Source organism: Mangifera indica, chromosome 2 (genome assembly GCF_011075055.1).
Source record: "Mangifera indica cultivar Alphonso chromosome 2, CATAS_Mindica_2.1, whole genome shotgun sequence".
NCBI lineage: Eukaryota > Viridiplantae > Streptophyta > Magnoliopsida > Sapindales > Anacardiaceae > Mangifera > Mangifera indica.
In genome coordinates, this window is record NC_058138.1 from 19,865,297 (window position 1) to 19,888,985 (window position 23,689).

At 31.9% G+C, this 23,689-nt stretch overlaps 4 protein-coding genes across 7 annotated transcripts; 3 read left to right on the forward strand and 1 right to left on the reverse strand.

The window, feature by feature from the left end:
* Positions 1-257: 257 nt before the first annotated feature.
* Positions 258-1,660, reverse strand: LOC123209601 (protein CENTRORADIALIS-like). The gene is made up of 4 exons (XM_044627707.1): positions 1,417-1,660; positions 1,258-1,319; positions 873-913; positions 258-784 (listed from the first exon to the last, which is right to left on the reverse strand). The coding sequence occupies exons 1-4, from the start codon at positions 1,618-1,620 to the stop codon at positions 564-566; spliced, it is 528 nt and encodes a 175-aa protein (XP_044483642.1). The 5' UTR covers positions 1,621-1,660; the 3' UTR covers positions 258-563.
* Positions 1,661-10,982: 9,322 nt separating this feature from the next.
* LOC123207343 lies at positions 10,983-13,652 on the forward strand. Its single transcript, XM_044624724.1, has 5 exons — positions 10,983-11,093; positions 11,874-12,127; positions 12,306-12,517; positions 12,616-12,871; positions 13,127-13,652. Exons 2-5 carry the CDS (start codon positions 11,876-11,878, stop codon positions 13,415-13,417), a joined length of 1,011 nt encoding a protein of 336 aa, XP_044480659.1. The 5' UTR covers positions 10,983-11,093; positions 11,874-11,875; the 3' UTR covers positions 13,418-13,652.
* Positions 13,653-14,748: 1,096 nt separating this feature from the next.
* Positions 14,749-18,005, forward strand: LOC123198951. Of its 2 annotated transcripts, none has more exons than XM_044613759.1 (5): positions 14,749-14,857; positions 16,135-16,388; positions 16,567-16,778; positions 16,876-17,131; positions 17,506-18,005. In XM_044613759.1, the coding sequence occupies exons 2-5, from the start codon at positions 16,137-16,139 to the stop codon at positions 17,794-17,796; spliced, it is 1,011 nt and encodes a 336-aa protein (XP_044469694.1). In that variant the 5' UTR covers positions 14,749-14,857; positions 16,135-16,136; the 3' UTR covers positions 17,797-18,005. The 2 variants fall into 2 exon arrangements, with proteins under 2 accessions (XP_044469694.1, XP_044469699.1); XM_044613764.1 differs by lacking the exon at positions 14,749-14,857 and adding an exon at positions 14,896-15,020.
* Positions 18,006-20,229: 2,224 nt separating this feature from the next.
* LOC123198827 lies at positions 20,230-22,286 on the forward strand. Of its 3 annotated transcripts, none has more exons than XM_044613630.1 (5): positions 20,230-20,360; positions 20,481-20,738; positions 21,034-21,245; positions 21,411-21,678; positions 21,765-22,286. In XM_044613630.1, exons 2-5 carry the CDS (start codon positions 20,487-20,489, stop codon positions 22,062-22,064), a joined length of 1,032 nt encoding a protein of 343 aa, XP_044469565.1. In that variant the 5' UTR covers positions 20,230-20,360; positions 20,481-20,486; the 3' UTR covers positions 22,065-22,286. The 3 variants fall into 3 exon arrangements, with proteins under 3 accessions (XP_044469565.1, XP_044469551.1, XP_044469558.1); XM_044613616.1 differs by having other exon boundaries at positions 20,244-20,358; positions 20,478-20,738; XM_044613623.1 differs by having other exon boundaries at positions 20,301-20,391.
* The last annotated feature ends 1,403 nt before the right edge of the window (positions 22,287-23,689 follow it).

Here is a 23,689-nt window from a genome sequence, read left to right on the forward strand (position 1 = left end):
CAGGTGATTCTGAAAATTTACACAGTCTGTAGTCATCGTTGTCAAATCATAAAAGAAAGGAAAGGAAAAAATTACCCAAAGAAACTTCAGGGAAGCTAATTACCCAAAAAGAAAAAAAACCTTAAGGAAAGCCCCAGAAGTCATGGTCAAATAAACACGCAAAGAACGATAAGCGACATTCATCTGCTTAAGTAACGTGAACGTGAGATTTGAGGTATGGAAAACGAAGTGGGATTTAACTATTGGAACCCCCATTAACCAATACACCATTATTTCTTCCATTTTATTTCTAGAAAATCAAACTACAAAGTAACACGCTTAAGCCATCAAATGATTCATTTTATAAGTAACTTGAAAACCTGGTACTTTGGGATAGGTTACATATATATCCACTCAGAGATATGACATGCATAGTACATACTTATTTACCAAGGATTTATTCTTGATGACCCACTAAACACTATATAAAACTACTGCACCCATCGCCTTTTCAAATTAAAATGTTTTAAATATTTTTTCCTTCTGGAATAGTACCTTATTTTTTATAATTATTTCCTGATTTATCAGCGCCTTCTTGCGGCTGTTTCCCTTTGTGCATTGAAGAACACAGCTGCAACAGGCTGACCAAGGTCATTGTCTTCAGCAAACTTTCTTGTGTTGAAGCCGTCCCTTGAAGATGGTATACTTATCACTGTTTGCCTGCGTTTCTGCCTGAACAGAAGGAAAACAAACCTGTGAATCCCAATATTTGGCCTCGGCATTTCATAGTTCACCAATTCCCTTCCTGTAATTTAACACATAAATACATATTAACCTTTCCTGTATCAAAATTTATTTCTCTGTCTTTTTCTCTAAATTATGAAACTACTTACCAAACGTGGCATCAGTTGTGCCTGGGATGTCTGTCACCACCCTGTAAGGATACTCAATTAAAGTTGAGAGATTTTGCATTGATACAATCACATGTGATATACACAAACTTTTTCTTCCATATATTGAAGAAATTAAAATGCAAAATGAATCCTTCTTGAAATATATCATATTGACGATGCATACACAGCAATAACTCTTGAAGCATTTAAAAAATTAGGTCACGATTGGTTGATTAATTTGAGCAAAGTTTATACATGCATGTGCTATGGATAGTTGTTTTACATGTGCTATGACATAGGGGCACAACTGAAACCTGTTCATTCTTTTGGTTAATTTCTTGTAATTAATCAGCATATAATATTGGGGGAGAGTTTGAGATTATACCAGTGTAAATGCTCCCTCAAGTATGGGTCACTTGGACCAGGAACATCTGGGTCTGTCATGATCTATTATAGTAAAGAAGAAGACTCTTTAATTAATTCCATGAAGCAGACGATATAAAAAAAGAAGAGAAAATTAAGAAGAATAAGTAGTAAAGTTTACCAATGTGAAGAATGATCTCATATCACCTCCGTGAACCTCAACCTTAGGTTTCACAGTCACTGAAGATGGAAACAGCTCATGGCCATTGTACACCTGCTTGGAAGAGTTGTAGGTGACTGCCATTTTGACAGTTTGATCACAACAATCAACAACATCTCCAATCACTCTGCCAACTACAAGAGGATCTGATGGCATTCTTGCCATTGGAGAGAGAGAATGATCTAATTATGTGTTTTTCTTTCTTTTACTTATCTTCCCTTGAAGTTGAAGCTCCCTATTTATAGTGTAGAGAAGGTAGTTAGATCCATGGAACCTAGGCCAAATGCTTGGTTTGGATTGCCAAAATGTCCAAATTAACCTGGGACATTGATAAAAATAAATGGTTTCATGTTTTAAATATGAATTACAGGGCATATAGTAGCCTGAGAGAAATCATAGGGTTAAGAATTAGATTCTTATTCTTCCTAACACGTCGCACGTAATCTTTTAATCAAATCAATGCATTACTTAAATTAATTCTGAACTCCCAAATTGCGACACGAATGTTGTCTTTTTACCATTACTACAAACAAAAACTAAATTGTTCAAAGTTTGAAGCCAATGAAATTCATCATCGTGAGACAAAATATACTTAGAAAGTCATAAACTAAATTTGTTCAAAGTTTGAAGCCAACGAAATTCATCATCTTGAAACACAATATACTTTGAAAGTCATAGCAAAAGTCAGGTCAAATTAACAGTTGGGTATTTATTTATTTGATTCCTGTAAACAAAAAGTTGTTGATCTCACTATTAGATAAGTTACAAATATAATATATCAATGATTCAGTAGTAATTGAATGGGGAAGCACTCCATCAGATTAAAATGATTGATTAGATTAAATAGGTGTCAAAGTTATTGGACTGAGTATATTGTGGGTCCTATATATATTGTAATTATATGATAAAATTTATAAATTTTTTTACAAAAGTAATCAGCTTAAAACATTAATTTTAGAGAACTTATTTGCAGATTTTTAGTTGTTCCACGAAATTAAATTAAAAGATATGCCATTTGCATGAGAAACAAGAAGATTATACACGGAATTTTATGTATTACATTTGAGCCATCAATCAAGCATAATGATTTCCTTTATTCCTTACATTTACACAACAAAAGACTTGAGTGGACAGAAATAGATTAAAAAAATTGTTTCTAACGCTTTCTAAATGCCATAAAGATAATTTTTAATGAAACGCAATAGCTGTTTCTCCATAGTCTCTTGTCGATCGGTGAGTTTAATTTTCTCTTCTCTTTTATGCATAATTATAGTTATCCCTTTAGATGCTTCAAGTATATATAAAACTATTTCAGTCTCTTTCATTTGAACAAGCAGAGTGTATTGCTATTTGAAGAAATGGTCTTTTCATATATATGTTGTACGTTTATTTGAAGTATGTACTTTTCCCTGAGACTGAGCTTGAAAAGAACGAACCAGAACGGAGATGTCCATTAAAGTACTGTTCATTTTTCTGTTCTTCTACAAAAGAAGGAAAGAATTTCAGCTGATACTGTTGAAATAATCTCAAGCTGGGAAAGAGTCGAGGCCTCTTTTATCAAGGTAAAAAAGAAGAAATTCCCAAGTTGGGTGTTCTTAGAACCTTCCCAATATAACTTTAAAAAAAAAATTTCTTTCCAAGAATTTTAGGGTATAAAGAGCTCCTCCACCAAAATGTGGCACGAGTAAAGATAGTGGTTATTGGTTAAGGGCATTTCAAATAAAGAGATTCAGTTTGTGTCAAATCTTTACTTAAATTAGCAATAATAGAAGTGGGTTTCCATTTTGAGGCGTCCAAGCACTTCTAATTTTTTTCATTTTTTTTTCTTCTATGGAATCGATTTTGATAATGTAAACTACGGACTTCAATCATTCGATTCCTTTTTCTCTAGCTAGCAAGCATCTTTTCTTTCTCTCCTTGTTCCAGTTTTCAATTTCTACAAATAAATGAGGTTTCATATTGTTCTAAAGGAAATGCATTTATGTATATTTTAAGATTATGAGGTCAAAAGGTGGATGGTTTCTACTTCAAATAGCTATCGGGAGAGTTTAGCATTTATACTTTGTATTTTGTTCAAGGTTTCTCATGCAAACTTCAATATATATGATTTTCCTAATTAAAAGGAATTGAGACTAAATTTCCACAAGTAGGTTTATTTATGACAATATCGATTATATGTAAACTAATTTATAAGTAATATTTGTATCGGACTTAGCTTAAATATTTTACTATAACAATCATTTTTGTAATGTTATAGTTGGATTGGATACAATAATTCATACAAATCATAGTCTACTGTAAAGTTGATGAAAACACTTTAGAGAAAAGTTAAACTTAAGAATTTTGTCGGTGAAACGTAACTGTGTCTGTGCTTCTTGTTAGACAGAAAGAAGAAAATGGAAATAATTGATAGTAGGAGTGCGTTCAAACGGTGATGTGACTCTGTGTAGAGAATATATCAGTGCAGGTGCACCCCATTTACAGCTAAAATTAAAAAACCCCATTTGCTGAGCATACTTGCATGTACACGGGCAAAAGTTTTGTTTCAGTTAGTACTACGCGGCCACTACTAATGAGATGAGTGGGGGTCCCCTCCGCTGGCCAAGAAGAGGGGGCATTCGAGGGCTTGACAGATGATAAAAAATAAAGCCAGCAAACAAGCCAAGGCGTCCCCTCATTCTCTTCTACCATATATAGCTTGCTTCAGTATATATTCAGTCGCTTCAATGTTTCCATCAGTTGCATATTTGCTGCAATATATAGTAGCAGCTGACACCTTGCTCCAATTCCCGAGGGTGTTGCCTCTTTATCAGAGTTCAAACCTGGAGTACAAGAGGTGAAAATGAATTATCAATATTCGATAAATAAAACTAACCTCATTGAAGATTTTGGGTGGTTATCTTAACTATGGAAGAATCACTTTGACACCTTCGGTTTTATACCATATTAAGTTAATCTTTTTGACCTAAAAACTTAAATTCATGGCAAATAATTCATACTTTTGTAAGTACTCTTGTTCATTCATATTTAATTAATCAAGGGTATCAAAAATCAAAGTGGCCATATAAAATTGAAGTCATATTTGAGACAAGTTATTAGCTAGCTAGGTTCGGTATTTTTTTGAATTAATTTCATGCTATCTTCAAACCCAATTGAATTTTAATAGTTACATGATGAGAAAGGATGTAAATACATAATGAAAATAGCAACCGTCGTTATTTGATGCATGCACATAAAACTTCATGTAATCAAATCATCTTTATATTAAAATTTGATGGCAAATCTAGTTCTAAATTATTCAAATAATTGTAGGTAGAAACACCGAATTGAGGATATTCAGATGATGCTCACTCGATAAATATAATAAATTTAAAATTAGGATGTGGCCATACGTTAGAAACACAATTATCAATATTCTACGATACACAGTACGTATCCTAAGATATATCAAACTAATATGATATAGTTGACGTACTATATGATATGATACATATTACTGACATAGATTGATATACTTTTTAAAGAAAATAATGATAAAATAGAGATTTATATATAAGAAATTTTAAATTTTCATGGGTGTTTGTGATATTTTTTAAAATCATAATATGTCAATTATATTTTTTTTATTTTTTTATTTTTTTAAAAACTATATTATATAATATGATACGATACTCAATACACAATATAAAAAATTAGGTTTTCGATACATGATTTAACTACCATAGTTAGGAATAGTCTATCTAATTTTTTTTAGTGAAGCTATATATAGTTATGATGCTTATCCATAATAAGATAATAATAATAATATATTACCATGCAATTGAATGTTACTTTTTTTCTTTAATTCAAAATATATCAACATCATCATTAATATTTAAACTAATATTGATTAAAATACAACTTTATCTATTCAATTTTTATGATTCTCTCCTCCTATGGCTGCTTCATTTTTATTGTGGGTCATATCTACGATGTAACCCTTTGTGGGGCTAATAACAAAGTTTCTTTTATATTTATCGATAATATTATTCACACAGGGCAAGAGCTTTTCACTTCTTTTCATTTTTAGATTTTAAATGATAATGCCAACGAAAAGATATGCATGAATTAACATATAGTGCTAGCTTTTGTTATAGGATTATATTTTAATGAATAATTCAGTAACAAATTTTTTCAACTAAACAAGGTTTTACAGTGATTGAAACAAATGGTTATCAATTGATAATATAAGATATGCTGTAAGGCTACAAGACTTTGTGCCTTAAGAATATGTACGCCATCAATGATCGAAGAAGGTCGTGAGATTGAAAGGTTACAAAATTGAGATTTTTGTTCTTATTTACGATTTGTTCAATGTTTTAATAAATTGTTTATATTGTTCAAGTTTAAGTTTAAAGTTTGAATTTTGAGATTGGTTTATTAATATTGGGATTTGACTTGTTTGTTCATTCTTACTTAATTGTGTTTATTCCAGAAGAATTTTTTTTTAAAATAGTTCAGTTTATAATGAGGGTTTTTATATTCTGTTGCAAACATAATGATTTCGAAAAAAAAATTGATTGTCTTTCAAATCAAGGAGTGTGCCTTTTTGTTAATGCCGAAATGTGGAGTGTCCATCCTTGCATTTGCAATGGGATGCAACACTAAATTAATTCAGTACATGTTTAGATGGCTTTGTCTCTTACAAAAGCTTGATTCCTTATGTTGTTCCTTCCCCAAACTCATGAAAAGAATAAGATTCAATTGTTCTCATAATTTCATATTTATTATAAACCATTATGGGATGACAATCGTCTATTTTTCTTCGCAACGAAATTAGTCTATATTCATTGTATTAGGGTTTTGTAATTTAATTATGCAATCACACATGTAACCCCTCTCTTTTGTCTTAATACATTTAGAATTATACAAAAGGTTAAAAACGAATGTTTTCATATTCAATATTGTTTTGTTGTTAAATTATAATAAAAAAATACTAATAATATAACTATAGACAGACATAGATTTTTAATTAATAGATCGAACCATTTTAATATTTTATATGTGTTTAATATCATTTTAACTGTTTATAATTTCTTATATTGATTTATATACCACAATTTAGTGTACTTATCGTTACTTTAATTTTATACATCAACTTAATTTGTTAATTATTCAAGCCTTTTGCAATGTGTTAACCATTCATAAAAGAATGGAGGTTGGTAAGTGATCGAATATTTGTAATCTTTCCAGCTTTTTATTGACCCAAATATAAAGTTATAAGATTTGGTTTGCCTAACATATTGGAAACAATATTGAACAAAACATCAAGAATTTACTTTTAGCTGCCGGGGACCCTTAAGGATAAGGTAAGCATCAAACTTTATTAGCAAGACCTTGCAATAGAATCCCTGATCCAGTGCCCAGCCAAATATGCACACTCATGCCAGCTTATTCGTGCTCGGGCTTGAGCCCGATAAGCCCATTCATGACGTGCTTTTGAGCCGTTCTGGGTGTTGAAGTTCAGAACACTACGGGGCTGGGCCTGGGCGGCCTGGCATGAACAGTAACTTGGACTGCCATTTTTCATATCTAAATTATGGAAGTTATAAATCGGAGAGCAGGAAGTAAAGAGCGGGAAGCCTAACTAACTTAATGCAGATGCAAAACCATGAAACAAGTGCAGCAAATCTTATTTACTCAAAACTATTTTGGTTAATCACACGTTTACTGTAAGTTAACTCATTGCTTTCTGTGCTCTCTTGTCTCTTATATAGCTTAGCCTACGCTTCTTCTGTCTTTAACAGAATTCACAGCCCCAATATTATTTATCAGTTACGTACTTATAAAGGGTTTCTGTGATAATACTGACCCATTAGAATCTATTCCTCTTTATATTCAAATACTTTCTTGTTTGAATGAGTTGAATGAAATTTCATTTTGTATTCCTTGTGTGTTAAAAGCCTGTGGTGAATTGAGTGCAATTAGAGAAGGCCAGCAAGTTTTTGCCGAAGTCTTGAAAACCCATTTGTTGTGTGATCCATTCGTGTCCAATTCTCTGCTAGGAATGTACTTAGAACTGGGGGTGATTGAGTCTGGGAGACGCGTGTTTGATCAAATGCCTGCGTGAGATTTGATTTCTTGGAATTCACTGCAATCGGGTAACTTGAGGCTGGGGATATTGAATTGACAAGTAGGTTATTTGACGAGATGAAGGGATTTGGTTTCAGGTAATGTAATGATTGATGGATATTATAAAGTCTGGAAGGACTGAACTTGCTGAAGAGGTTGCTGAATTGGTAGATTATATTCTTAAGTAGCAGAATTACAAAGTTTGTCTGCAAAATAACCAGCTAATTACTTAACAAGGCTGGAAACTCCAAATTAACGGCAGAAAAAAAACTAAGACCCTGGCTATTTAGAGAGTGTCAGACCTCTCTTTACTAAGACACTTGCTGAATTTTTGTTTGCCTCCTCCTTTGCATCCTCGCCCTTTTTATAGCTTTTCCCTCCAATCCTATACACCACTCGGATGATTCTACTACATTTTTTCCTCTCCTGAATGCCCACTATTCATGCTGTTGCTGAAAGCTTCTTTGCTCTCCTTATACCTGCTGCTAGAGTTCTCTTTGCTCACCTTATTCCTGCCTCTTTTTTGCCTACGTAAGTATACCCTGGTGATTAAAGCTTTGTCAAGTTGTAAATTAAGCTATTGTGCTTAGTAAATAGACTTTTAGCAGGTGTGAAATCTGGCTACATTATGGTGCCTTCTATTGTAAATTATCATGAAAACGGTAAGAATTTGACAAATTATGAACCATCATGTTTTCATTTGATTTTATGTGCACACAAATAAATGTGTGCACATGGTTGCCGTTTATGTGAACATTTGGACTAGGTTATTTATTTAAGTACAATTGACAAGTTATTTTGTTTGTATTCGAATTAGATATTTGTTGTCTATGTATACTATTTCGATTCATTATAGGCGTCATTATCTACTTCACCCCTGTTGGATATATAATCTTACTTTCTTCTTTGAATACACTGACCTGTTTTTCTCTATTTTTAGGACTGATTTTCTAGTGTCATTTTTTTGTCAAGTTCATTCGTTCTAGGGCAACCTTTTCTCCACAACTTTTCTTCTCTGTTTGATTTCGGTGTCATACAAGTCAGCCTGTTTGCTTAAATCACAGGATACAAATTTGTGACTAATGCTGGAAGGGATTTCAACTTGATAGTTTAATGGAAGTATGAACAACTGAGTGAGATATTCGAAGTGTTTCAAGTGAACATGAAATGTTTACTTGTATGTTAATTTTAATTTATATTTGACAGTAAATTTATTACTTAGTAGATTACTTGAGTTGGATAAGATCCCATAAATTAAGACTATATTAATTCTTACATGAATCATGTAAAAATCTATTATATCATCTTTGATTTTACGGTTATTACTTTGGTTTGGTTGAATATGTAAGTTACTTCATTATTAACTGTGACTAATCATCAAACTCTTTCATCAACTCTTTCTTAGCTCAATACAAGCTTAATCAACCAAACCCAAATGTTTTACTTAATCGACTCTCATAAACAATTTCAACTTTCATATTTGCAATGAATCGATAAACAACGTCCATGTCAATGAGAATAAGCAAAATCTTTATTGCACAGTTGATTGTCATATAGGCATAGCATGAAAACAACTACACTCTTAAGTAAAACTGAAAATACTAGTAAATGTTATCGGAATTGAAGGAATACTAATGTTGGTAATTGCATGAAACCATGGACAAGTGAAGAGCTGTTAAAAATTTACTTTTTTTTTTTTTTTTTTAGAGACTCAAATCCAAATCAAATAACTAAATATTCTAATACTTTATCTATTTTATTAACTTTGGATTTAAAAAAAAAAATTTACTATTTTATTTGAAGGGCTAATGTGGTACAATTTTTACTATCATATGTTTGAAACTTTGTCGGTCATGGAATCTCTATTCCACCAGTCAATCCACTGTTAAATATTGACTCACAGTTTTGGCCACACATTGGATGTTCCTTGAAGGGGTGTTTGGAAAAGGTAATTTTATAGTATATTATCTTGTTTGATTTCTTATTTATTAAAGAATCTGATAATCTATTATCTATCACATGTTTGATTTCTTATTTAATAAAATACATAAAACAAATATTTCTATATAAAACCTATTAAACACAATACTAAAGAGTATTTAATTAAATAATATTTTGATATTATTTTATTATTGTCAATTCAATATAAGTAAAGATAGATTTAAATTGAGTTAAATTTAAATTTGAGCAAATTTGAGTTTGGTTTAATTTGTAAGAGTCAAACTCAAAGTTACGTTTGATCTCACTAAATTACCCTTAAACCAATTCAAGTTTAGTTCGTTTAAAATGAGTCGAGTTTGAATTTGATTACAAAACTAAGTCGAGTTAAGTATGAGTTCAACTTAATATTGTAACCAAACAATAAATGACTAAAACGGTATTGTTTTAATATATATTAATTAAAATAATATTGTTTGAATTGATTTAAATCGAATTTTTTCTAACTCGTTAGTTCAATGAATTGAATATCCTTTAAACTTAAGCTCGATAATATTAAACTCTCAAATTTAAGTTTGAGCTCGAAATCCCATAAGTTGAACTTATTTCATACTTATCGGAGCCAAACTCATTCTTAAGTTTAAATTAGTTCATCCAATCTAATTTATACATAACAATTTTACTAAATATAATAATAATAATTAATAATTAGTAATTTAATCTACTTTGGGTATTGTTTCATATTTGGTAATAGATAATTACTTCACCAAACCCAAGGGAAAGATTATTTTGCTCGGCACCATTTTACCTTAGTTAATTTGTAAATGGTATATTTTGATAGTTAATTTGTGGATATTATACTTTGGTGGGTATTTCCCATTTTCCAAGTATAATAAATACGTGTGAAATGCTTTTACTTCTATACAAATGATAACCATTAAAGTCAATAAAGAGAATATTGCTATTTAGTAGCATCGTTACTAAATGCTCACCACAAACAATACCTTTGCTTGACATCTATATCATCTCAGTAAATTTCTGGATATTATGCTTTGGTGTGTGTTTTCCATTTTACAGGTATAATAAATATTAGTGAAATGTTTTTACTTCTACGCAAACAGTAATCGTTGGAGTCAAATTACTAAGTGCTCACCGCAAACAGTACCTTTGCTCGGTGTCATCTCATCTCAGTAAATTTGTGGATGTTATGCTTTGGTGGATGTTTTTCATTTTACAGGTATAATAAATACGAGTAAATACAAACAGTAACCGTTGGAGTCAATAAAGAGGATGCTACTATTTAGTAATATCATTACTAAGTGCTCATTGTAACCAATATTTTTGCTTGACACAATCTCATCTCAGTAAATTTGTGGCTGTCATGCTTTGGTAGTTAATTTGTGGATGCTATGTTTTGGTGAGTCATTTCCATTTTACAGGTATAAATATGAGCGGAATGTTTTTACTTCTATGTAAACAGAAACCATTGGAGTTGATAAAGAGTATACTGCTGTTTAGTAGCATCATTACTGATTGCTCATTTGCAGGTACCATCAAAATTATAACCAGTCCATTTCCGTATCCTCAAGGTTTGTTTTTCAGCTCACTTCATTTTCTTTCTCTTGGCTTCTGGTTTCTGGTTTTTCTTTTCTAGACTGTGCTAGATTTATTATATCTTTATTGATCGGGGATATATTTTATGACCATAGTTTCCATTTAGTTGCTGTGAGTTTTAGTGATTGGATCAAAAGATATGAGTTTATTTAGATTTCTAGCTGCTTCTTGGTTGAGCTTGTTTAGTTGCAAATTCCTTCTCTGGATGAAATTTCATTTGATTCTGCATTTTTGTTTATCAGGAAAAGAATCCAATTAAATCTTTAATTTATAGTTTAAAACGCTTATGATTTCTGGTGGTGACAACAAAATCTTGTATTGCTGGACTGAATCAGAAGTTTTGGACTTCCTGTTTATCTTAGCTCTTATGAAAGTAATTGAACTCGCTGAGTTGGAAAGATGCACATGTGATGAGGTTGAAATTGGCATGCATCTTCTTTTCCCCTTTTCAACTGATATGTTATGGGCTGCCAATAAGGAATGACTACGGATAATCATGTAGAAGTACTCTAGCTCATCAAAACTAATTAACTCTGACCATGAATCAAGTATGTAATTTATTACTAACGAAGAATAAGTGGTCAAAAACATGATTTGTAACAACCTAGAAGCTTAAGGATATATACGCTGACATATGTTCCATTTTTACTTTGTAATATTCCTATGTTTGGATGAAGCTAATCGAAACTTTTGTATAGTTTATCTTTCCTTCATTTTGTTGCTGACATGATGAATACAATATTATGCTTCTCCAGACATGTTTGCAGAAATAGCATTGCCCTTGGCAGTGGGACTTTTGGGGTGGGCTTATCAGGTCATAAAGCCGCCTCCTTCAAAGATATGCGGGTCACCAGGTGGCCCCGCTGTTACTTCACCAAGAGTAAAACTGAGTGATGGGAGGCATTTGGCTTATCGGGAAGCAGGGGTTGCCAAAGAGGAGGCTAAATACAAAATCATCATCGTTCATGGCTTTGACAGCTCCAAAGATATCGGTTTGCCCGTCCCTCAAGTATGAAAAGATGATGCTTCTTAAAACCCTGCACCTTGTTTTAAAATAGCATGATTGGTTATACATCATATCATTCACATCTTATTATTTCAGTATTTGAATATCTTTTCCTAGCTGCTTTTAATATTATTAATTACATGCTTTGAAATATACTGAATTACTCAGTTTTAATTTTCAGGAGCTTATAGAGGAGCTGAAGATATATTTCCTGTTCTTCGACCGACCAGGTTATGGTGAGAGTGATCCAGATCCATCACGTTCAGTGAAGAGTGAAGCAAATGATATTCAAGAACTAGCAGACAATTTGGAGATTGGGTCTAGGTTCTATGTAATTGGTATCTCAATGGGAGCTTATCCTGTTTATGGATGCCTAAAATACATACCACATAGGCAAGATAGATACTTAGAATATCACTTCTTGTTGCTCCTTCCGTTTTCTTTACACTTCCAAATGCTCTGTGTTCTAACTCTCTGAGCCTGATTCACAGGTTATTAGGAGCATCCCTGGTGGTTCCATTTGTGCATTACTGGTGGCCCTGTCTTCCTTCCAATTTAGCAAAAGAAGCCTTCAAAAAGCTGCCTGGGTGGCACCAAATGACATTTCGGATTGCTCATCACTTTCCTTGGTTAATTAACTGGTGGATGTCTCAGAAATGGAGCATGATGAGTAGTAATGTGTTACCTTTTAGTCCCCGAGATTTTGATATCTTGAAGAAGATGTCAGAATACCCTGTCATCGGTCAGGTGGTTAATTTCTTGCGCATATTTTTTATTTTTTTGTCAATAAAAAGAACAAGCAATGATGGTTTGTCTTAGTTTACCTGTTCAAAGTTTAATTTAATATCGTCTTTGCTCTATACTTCATAATCATGTTATACTTGTTTGTACCCTATCAGATTCATTTCTATCAATTTGTTCTGTTTACCAATGTCAAACTGGGATGCTATTGCTGGGACGTAAATCTCCATCTGATGATTCTTGGTTATGTTTCTGCAACAGGAAAAGATTAGACAGCAAGGTGTTTACGAGTGTCTATATCGAGACACAATAGCAGGCTATGCCAAATGGGAATTCGATCCCATGGATCTTGATAACCCTTTTCCTCACAATGAGGGGTCAGTCCACATCTGGCAAGGTTTTGAGGATAGAATGATTCCATTTGAAATAAATCGTGATATCTCGGAGAAGGTTCCATGGATACAGTATCATGAGGTTGCCGGCGCTGGACATTTGCTCGTCTTCGAGACCAAAAACTGCGAAGCCATTCTGAAAGCACTTTTGCTCAGATAAGCCCCTCCTCTTCTGGGTTCAATGATGCATGCTCCTGAACTTTGCTATAAGAGAACCGTTGTCTTGATGCTAAATATTCCTGTTGTGTTGGTCTCAGGGAGAGGAACTTTCTTTAGGTTACATTATGTAAATAAAATGTTCCTGAATACTTGATCTTAATTAGCTAAGAATTTGAAATAAAATGTTTACCTATTTTAATATAATACAAGCTGATCTACCTGTTCATTCACTTGAATTCCTTGTATATACTTGTTCATAATCGCATTAGAATAGATGATTTGATTTGAATCTCATCAAACATGGTGTGATTATACAAGATCACATCTTGGTTATGATTTTCACAATTAGAATATGATTTTTTGTAAGTTTTATTCTATTTGAATTGCATCAAATCACATGCAATCTAACAAGATTAAACTTTGATTAGATAATTCAAAACAAATCTAGTCAAATCACCAACTACCACTATTAAGATCAAAATAGAACGAGACAAAATAATATCTCATAAACTTTTAGATAATTAATTATCCTCAATGCCTTTTTTAATTTGTTTTCTCTCCAATATATCCCTAAACGCTTAAATACTTAATTACTTTTAAAAATTTTAAATTATTATAAATATGTCATAAAATATAATATATAAATAATTGTTTTACATTGATAAAAAAAAAACAGAGAGAAAAATTTTTCTTATAAAGATAAGGAATGGAAGGGGAGGAAAATTTTGTCTATGAATAGGGGATGTAGATTCTTGTATTCCCTAATAAAGGACGAGGTGAGGACCGGAAAATGTTTCTCCTATAAAGACAAAAATAAAGCTTAGTGTATTTGATCTTGTCTTATCTCATTGTCATCTTTATTTACTCGTCATCGTATAATTCTTTATTTGTGACAATTGATCACCGTTGGTAAATAGTAGTGGCAAATCCATCAATCAATTCTAACTCTTAAAAATTTAAATATCTTAATGAAAATAATTAATTTTAATACAATGAATAATAGGAAAATATTTGTTGAAAAAAAAAAAAAAACTCATTTTGATCTTTAAAAAGGCTTATATTGCATTTCTCAACATAAAAAATAAAATTTTAAGTTTAACAAAAATAATATTTTCTAGCCTATTTTTTAAATTAATTATTTCAAATTTGCTCTATATAAATAATTAAGAGATAGGCCATAGTGACTCATCCTAATTAAACTACCCAGTTCCACGACAAAATGCCATAGGTAGACTTAGGTAGGTGTAACTAGTATTCGCATTTTCTATTTGTTTTACGAATGTTTGGAAATTGTTACTCAGTAGTTGATTTGTGGATGTTATGCTTTGGTGGGTCTTTTCCATTTTACAGGTATAAATACTGGTGAGAGGGCACTGATAATACTGAGTGCTCACTGAAAGTACTATCGAAATTATAACCAGTCCATTTCCACATCATATAGGTTTGTTTTTCAGCTCACTTCACTTTCTTTCTCGACTTCTGGTTTCTGGGTTTTCTTTGATAGACTGTGCCAGATTTATTATATCTTTATTGATCGGGGATATATTTTATGACCATAGTTTCCATTTTAGTTGCTGTGAGTTTTAGTGATTGGATCAAAAGGTGTGAGTTTATTTAGATTTCTACCTGCTTCTTGCTTGAGTTTGTTTAGTTGGAAATTCCTTCTCTGGGTGAAATTTCATTTGATTCTGCTTTTTTGTTGATCAGGGAAAGAATCCAATTAAATCTTTAATTTATACTTTAAAACGCTTATGATTACTGGTAACACTGAATCAGAAGTTTTGGACTTCCTGTTTATCTTAGCTCGTTTGAAAGTACTTGAACTTGCTTAGATGGCTAGGTGCTCGTGTGATGAGGTTAAAATTGGCATGCATCTCAGTAGTGGTCTAATTTGTCACAGGAGAAGGTATAATGCATAGAAGACTCTCAAATAGCATATGATGATGCTTTTAGATAGCTCGTAGATAACCTTGAGGTTGGAACGTTCAACTACACCCTAAATAATTTAATTAATTCTGTATTTTCTGTGACAACATACAATTGTCAACATTTATGTGCTGCTTAAATGACTTAATAGATCCCTTAAAATATAGAGTGAAACTCATGTTGTTCGTTTTTGTAATCGAGTTTGCTCACTTGATGGTGAAAGTGCAGTGGTGGGTGGTGGTGGATGCGATTGTGGATAAATGAAAGCCTGTAGTATGACTGGTGTCTGTTTGTAAATTCAATGTTGAGCGTTAATCACTGATGGGAATTACCCCACTAACTGAAACATCAACTGTTGGATTGTTAGAATATATCATCTTCAAACGTAAAAGTTTGGAAGTGAGAGTGATCATGTATGAATTTTCCCCATTGGATTTTGTATTGTTTGTTGTTTCTTAAGCATTTATTCAATAAAGGACTACATTGGTGGCTCTCTTGGTTTTATCATGTGGCTGTTTTACATATTCACCATAAAGAACCTATTCACCCCTCTCTAGGTTCCTTTTAGCCATTTAAAGAGTTTTTCAGTATTCCTAGAAGGCTAACTTCCATGGATTAATTGTCCAAATTCTTTTGATCTTCTTTATCCCCTTTTCAACTGATATGTTCTGAGCTGCCATTTTTACTTTGTAATATTCAAATGTTTGGATGAAGTTAGTCGATACTTCTGTATAGTTTATCTTTCCTTTATTTTGTTGCTAACATGATGAATACAATATTATGCTTCTCCAGAAATGTTTGTACCAATAGCAGTGGCCTTGGCAGTGGGACTTTTGGGGTGGGCTTATCAGGTCATAAAGCCGCCTCCTTCAAAGATATGCGGGTCACCAGGTGGTCCCCCTGTTACTTCACCAAGAGTAAAACTGAGTGATGGGAGGCATTTGGCTTATCGAGAAACAGGGGTTGCCAAAGAGGAGGCTAAATACAAAATCATCATCGTGCATGGCTTTGACAGCTCCAAAGATCTCAGTTTACCCATCCCTCAAGTATGAACTGATGATGCTTCTTGAAACCCTACACCTTGTTATAAAATAGCATGATTTGTTATACATCATATCATTCACATATTATTATTTCAGTATTTGAATATCTTTTCCTAGCTGCTTTTAATATTTTTAATTACATGCTTTGAAATATGTTGATTTATTCAGCTTTAATTTTCAGGAGCTTATAGAGGAGCTCAAGATATATTTCCTGTTCTTCGACCGACCAGGATATGGCGAGAGTGATCCAGATCCATCACGCTCAGTGAAGAGTGAAGCAAATGATATTCAAGAACTAGCAGACAAGTTAGAAATTGGGTCTAAGTTCTATGTAATTGGTTTCTCAATGGGAGCTTATCCTGTTTATGGTTGCCTAAAATATATACCACATAGGCAAGATAGATACTTAGAATATCACTTCTTGTTGCTCCTTCCTTTTTCTTTACACTTTCAAATGCTTGTGTTCTAATTCTACGAGTCTTCTTCACAGGTTATTAGGAGCTTCCTTGGTGGTTCCATTTGTGCATTACTGGTGGCCCTGTCTTCCGGCCAATTTAGCAAAAGAAGCCTTCGAAAAGCTGCCTGTGCAGTACCAAATGACATTTCGGGTTGCTCATCACTTTCCTTGGTTAATCAACTGGTGGATGTCTCAGAAATGGAGCATGATGAGGAGTAAGGTGTTACCTTTTAGTCCCCGAGACTTTGAGATCTTGAAGAAGATGTCAGAAACCCCTATGGTTGGTCAGGTAGTTAATTTCTTGCACATTTTTCTTTTGTCATGTAAAAAGAAAGAGCAATGAAATGTGCCTTAAATGTCCCATCAGCCCATGGTTTGTCTTAGTTTGCCTGTTCAAAGTTTCATTTAATAGTATCTTTTGCTCTATACTTCATAATCATCTTGATAAGTGACTGGAACTTTTAATCCTCTGCAGTCTTGATTTCCTTCAAATACAAATAACACGTCAAACACAATTTTAGTTAACACTTCAAAGAATTGTCATGCTTGGATGACGATCAGATTAATTTTTATCAATTGTTCTGTTTACCACTATCAAACTGGGATGTTATTACCAAAATTTAAATCTCCATCTTATGATTCTTGGTTATGTTTCTGGAACAGGAAAAGATTAGACAGCAAGGTGTTTACGAGTGTCTATATCGAGACATAATAGCAGGCTATACCGAATGGGAATTCGATCCCATGGATCTTAATAATCCTTTTCCTGACAATGAGGGTTCAGTCCACATCTGGCAAGGTTTTGAGGATAGAATGATTCCATTTGAAATAAATCGTTATATCTCGGAGAAAGTTCCATGGATACAGTATCATGAGGTTGCCAACGCTGGACATTTGCTCGTTTTTGAGACCAAAAACTGTGAAGCCATTCTGAAAGCACTTTTGTGCAGATAAGCCCTTCCCTTCTGGGTTTAATGCATGCCTGCATTCTCCTGAACTTACCTATAAGAAAACTGTTATGTCATGATGCTAAATATTCCTGTTGTGTTGGTCTCATGAAGAGGAATTTTCTTGAGTTATTATGTAAATAAAATGTTCCTGAATATTTAATGAGATGTTTACCTATATTGATATAATAGAAGCTTATCTACCTCCTTCATTTACTTGAATTCCTTTTATAGATTAAAGGAGAATTTTAGGGTTAGATTATTGGACTATTTTATCTGCAAGCAGTTTAAGTATCTTTGTAGAATTGTTGACAATTTTAACCTCCCCAAAAGAAAATCTCCTTGGACTCCCTTTGCCCATAAATTTAGGTGTTCCCTTTGAGGTCTCAACCCTACTCTTTTACCTTTCATTCGAGCTCCGTCAGGGTTGTTTGTTGCAACCCCTCTACCATAAAAAACTTACATGTTGTCCCCTGCTTCAACCGCTTATACTTTCTGAGGTAAACGTTTTTTGCGTTAAGTTGATTGAGGAAAGGGTAAATCAGACATTTTAAGTTGAAATATTAAATCATTATTAATAATTTTAAAATAATAAAAAAATTATATTTAAAACAAATTCGAAAAATATATTTAAGATTTAATATTACTTTTAAAGAATTTACTTTAAAAAAATGTGGAATGATTAGAGATTTCTTTCGTATATGAATAATATTAAATGTATTTATAACAACTATTAAACTAAATAGAGTATTAATTGTTTAAACAGATAATAAAATTATATATACATATTTTTTTATATATAATTTATGTATACAGATTATTTATTATCATATGATTTAATAAATTTAAATTAAATATTAAATAAGATCTAATTATATGATAATATATTATTTTTATATTCAAATTATATATAAAAAATATACTCGTATAATATTACTTAAAAAAAAAACCCATAAGACCAGATACCATGTAGTTCTCTCTCTATGTCAAAATATAACTTAGCCATCATTTTATATTTTTAACATTTTGACAAATTATGTCATACTCATAGCTTGAGTAAAGGGCCAAAGAACTATCTCTCTGCCAAGTGTTGAAGCATTTTTAAAGTTATATTCACAGGGTTAAAAAAATTTAAAATTTTATTCATAGATTAATTAAAATTAAAATTTTTTTATCAAAAATACAGTTAAAATTATTATTTTATTAATAATATTAAAAAAAATAAAATTTATTATATATTTTTTTAAATTTTAAAAAATAATAATTTTATCTTTATTAAAGTTTTCTTAACTTTAAAAAATCATATTTTTTTACTAAATCTAGAGTTTTTTCTCCCCTCAAGCCACTATTTTTAATGTTGATGATCTCTTCTCTTTACCCTAAAATGTTGATCGACATTTCTTTGACGAAAATATTGGTCTCTTCTCGAGATTAAAAAATCTAGAAAGGAGAAGTCGTCACGTTTTTATCATGCACCAACTAATGTTTTAAAGTGAAGAAAGAAGATCATCGACGTTAAAAATGGTGGTTGGAAGAGTAAAGAATAAAACTTTAAATTTGAGAGGAAGAATCGTGACTTTTTAAAATTAAAAAATTTTATATATAAGTAAAATTATTAGTTTTTAAAATTTATAAAAAAATATATTATAAATAAAAAAATAATTTTATCCATCTTTTTAATCAAAAATTTTAATAATAATTAATTTATAAGTAAAATTTTAAACTTTTTGAATCTTGTAAATACGATTTTAAAAACGTATAAAATATGAGAAAAAGTTCTTTTCGCTAAAAATAAAGTACAAATACTAAGCGTTAGGTATCATTCATACAATTAATAATTAGAATATGGAGTGATGGATGTCCATTAGATAATTGAGTACGTCGTGCAGTTACTTCCCGATACCCGGGGTTAACCACCAGCATTTCTGATTGACTTATAAAAGGACAGAGATGAAAATTCGACCACAATAAAATAATTTGTATATATTTTTTTAAGTATATATATATATATATATAATATGTTATTATATAATTAAATAATTTTAAATTAAAAATAAAATAATATTTAATTATATAATAATATATTATTTAAATATTTAATTATATATTTAAAATATATATAATATTATTTATTTAAATTCGTCCAATTTGTTGTCATCCCTATTCACTCACCTTCCTAAAAATTTGCTCTCTATGGCAATTGACCACTGTTGGCAAGTATTGGTGGCAAATCCATCAGCCGGTTCCAAGTTTTGAAAATTTAAATGTTTCAACGAAAATCATTAATTTTAATACAATGAGTAATAGAAAAATATTATCCAGTTAGACAATTAAACCTCACGTGGATGGCAGGTGTAACCAACGTTCGCATTTCCTTTCGGTCTTACACATGGTTGGTAATTGTTACATAAGAAACACAGATATTGAATGAGGTTTTAGGTCTACCGGTCAAACATGAGAACTTCCTGGTACAACTGCAAATATCAGTCAAAGTACTTGTTTTATTTGAAAGCTTCAAAACGTTAAGGCCCTTTTAAGCCCAATTACAATCAGATATTCTTCACTTTTTAGGTTGGTTTTCCCATAGCTCTTCAGATAGCAAGTTTGTTCTTCTATGATTCCTTTTTGTGTTTTTTGTTTTCAGAAATTTTCAAGTATGACCATTAAATTGTCTTTGAATTTTATTTGCAGAGAGTGATGTTTGGTGTGGCAGCACTGGCGTTAGGAGTGGGAGTTTTGGTGTATGCGTACCAGAGCATAAAGCCTCCACCTTCAAAAATTTGTGGAACACCAAATGGTCCTCCTGTTAAATCGCCAAGAATCAAGCTCAGTGATGGAAGGCATTTGGCTTACAGAGAAAGGGGTGTTCCAAGGGAAAGTGCCAAGTTCAAACTCATCCTTGTCCATGGTTTTGACTGCTCCAAGGACATTTATCTGCCTCTTTCTCAAGTATGCACACTACTCTAAACCCTCCTTGTTTATGAATTAGGATACAAATTCCAGTTTGCAATTACATATTATAGCTTTCTGATTCATGGATTGTTGGTATTTCAGTATTTTGTTAACATCATGCATGTAAATTATTCGTATGAAGTAATATCTTACAAAGGGTGTGCCGGCATAAGGTTTACATATATATGCAATTAGATGTTATAGCTTATGAATGAAACGATTTCGAACATGGGCATGGTACTGGTAAATTTATAGAATAAAAAATGAATGTATAGATGTTTTTGGTATGCAGGAGGTGATGGATGAACTGGGTGTATGCATTTTGACATTTGATAGAGCAGGGTATGGGGAAAGTGATCCGAACCCCAAACGCTCAGTAAAGAGTGAAGCATTCGACATTCAGGAACTCGCTGATCAGCTGCATTTAGGCTCGAAATTTTACCTTATCGGGGTCTCACTTGGAACATATGCCGTTTGGGCTTGTCTCAAATACATACCACACAGGCATGTTCCTCTTTTCTAATTCTGTCTTCAAAGCCTCGTATTCTTCTGTTGTGAACTTATGATGAACTATGATCCAAAAAAATGTTGATTTCAACGGAAGATTTTAATGAACTTTCAAGATACAGAACTGAAACTAATATATTTGTCTAACACCATTTTTTGCAGGCTTGCTGGTGTAACTCTAGTAGTTCCAGTCATTAACTTCTGGTGGCCCTCTTTTCCGCCGGAACTGGCGAATAAAGTCTTCAAAGAGCAGCTCATTAGAGACCAAATAAAACTTTCCATAGCACACCATTTCCCTGGACTATTATACTGGTGGATAACCCAGAAGTGGTTTCCTTACTCATCCATCTTGGAAAGACACCCAATTCTTTTTAACAAAAGAGACGTAGAAACTGTAAAGCAAATGTCACAAGTATCAAATCCTGATAAGGTAACTTCTTTCTCGCAACATTAGAATTCAGAAAATATTTACTTGTAAAGTTCTTGACATAATTATGTTTTCAATTACGGTATAAGATTCGACAGCAAGGCATTTACGAATCTCTTGTTCGCGACATTATGGTGCATTTTGGTAAATGGGACTTTGATCCAATGGAGCTAAAGAATCCATTTCCTAACAATGAGGTGTCTGTCCACCTGTGGGAAGGTTATGCAGACAAGCTTGTGCCATTCGAATTGCAGCGCTATGTGGCGAAGAAGCTACCTTGGATTCAGTATCATGAAGTTTCTGATGGTGGTCATCTACTGATTCATGAAAATGTTTTGTGTGAAGCTATTTTCAGGGAGGTTTTGCTTGGAGAAAAGCCCTCCATATAATAAGGTCAGTTCAGCCACACAGAGAGAAAAATTCTGCTTCTGGTGATCAAAGCTAGAAACTCCTCTTGTATTGTCCAGCTATAAGAAACTGTTTTCAGAGCATTTGAATGTCTTGCTTAGAATTCAACAAGTAATTACCTTGTTTAATTTTCTTGCCATTGCTTTTGCAATAAACCAATTTAGATTAATAAGTTAATGATCATGCTGTGTCTTTGACTGCCATTACATCTTGATTAACGTTATTTAAAACAAAGATAAATTAGACATTTGAAGCTTGAATGGCTCTATGAATATCATTCCTTCACTTCTAAGGGCCGGGGTTTCCAGACTTTCCTTCACTATCCCTCTCCGATGCAAACAGCTCTGACATCTTAATTTCAAGTATCCAGATAGTCAGAAGAAACCTTGCAAACAAAATGACAGTTACACCATTGGTCATATGAACAATTTCTACTTAATGAATCATCTAAAACAAAAGAAACCATGCAATCCCAGGTTTCTACAACATTTCCAACTTTACTGTACTTCTGAAGTTGCAGTATGGACGCCACAATTGGATTGGACTTGACGGATGTCATAATTTACACAATATTTTGAGTTTCCCGAGGTTTGCCTTTAAAACAATGTTTTGGGAAACGTGACATAAAAATTATTTTACACCTAAAATCAAATATAAATAACATATTACCACCTAAAATTTAATTTTATTAATGAAACAATAATATTAATAAATGAAATTATCATATTATTTTTATTTTTTTATATTTTAAAATTATTATATAACTTTAAATTAAAAAATTAAAATAATATTTTAAATATTTCAATTATATAAAAAACTGAGAAATTTCTTATTTTCATTTCTTTTTATTTTCATCTCTCCTTCTTGTTTTTTTCTTTTTTTATAGATAAGAATATTTTTATTATAAAATTATACATCAAGGGAAAACTATAATTTTTTAAAAAATATTGAGATATTTTTGAAAATTTTCAAAGGTTTAATAGAAATTCAAAAAAGTTTGAGGGATTTTTATAAAATTTTTAAATGTCATTCTATTTCTAATAGTTTAAAAAATGACAATTACAATTTTAAAGAATTAAACATAATATAACAAATTATAAGTATAAATATAATATTATAATTATTAAAGTTATATAATAATGTTAAAATGTATAGATTTTTGAAAAATTTTAAAGATTAATTTATTAGTTTTTAAACCTTTTTAAATGTTAAATTATTATATTTAGGAATTTGATTTTTGGGTGAAAATATATAATTTATACCATGAAACCTTGGTGAAAAAATGTTACTTGCTCTTATTTTTTAATATCAAATGGTAAATGATTATTTTGTTTTACGCCTTGTACCAAATTGTAAATAATAAATAAAGAAAGTGCCTTTATATGCAGAATGATGGTAATATCCGCTTATTAGTATTGAAATCCAACGGTGGGAAACAGATGCATGCAACTAGAGTTGACTCTCCCGAGCAAGCAAAAAGAGCAATAAAATAGACAGAAAGCAAGAGGCATGTGGCAGAGACGTGTCAAGACGGAAGAGATTGTGGGCACCACAACAGCCATAATATTAAGGTGGCAACAACGGCAGTTACAGTGGCCATTATCAG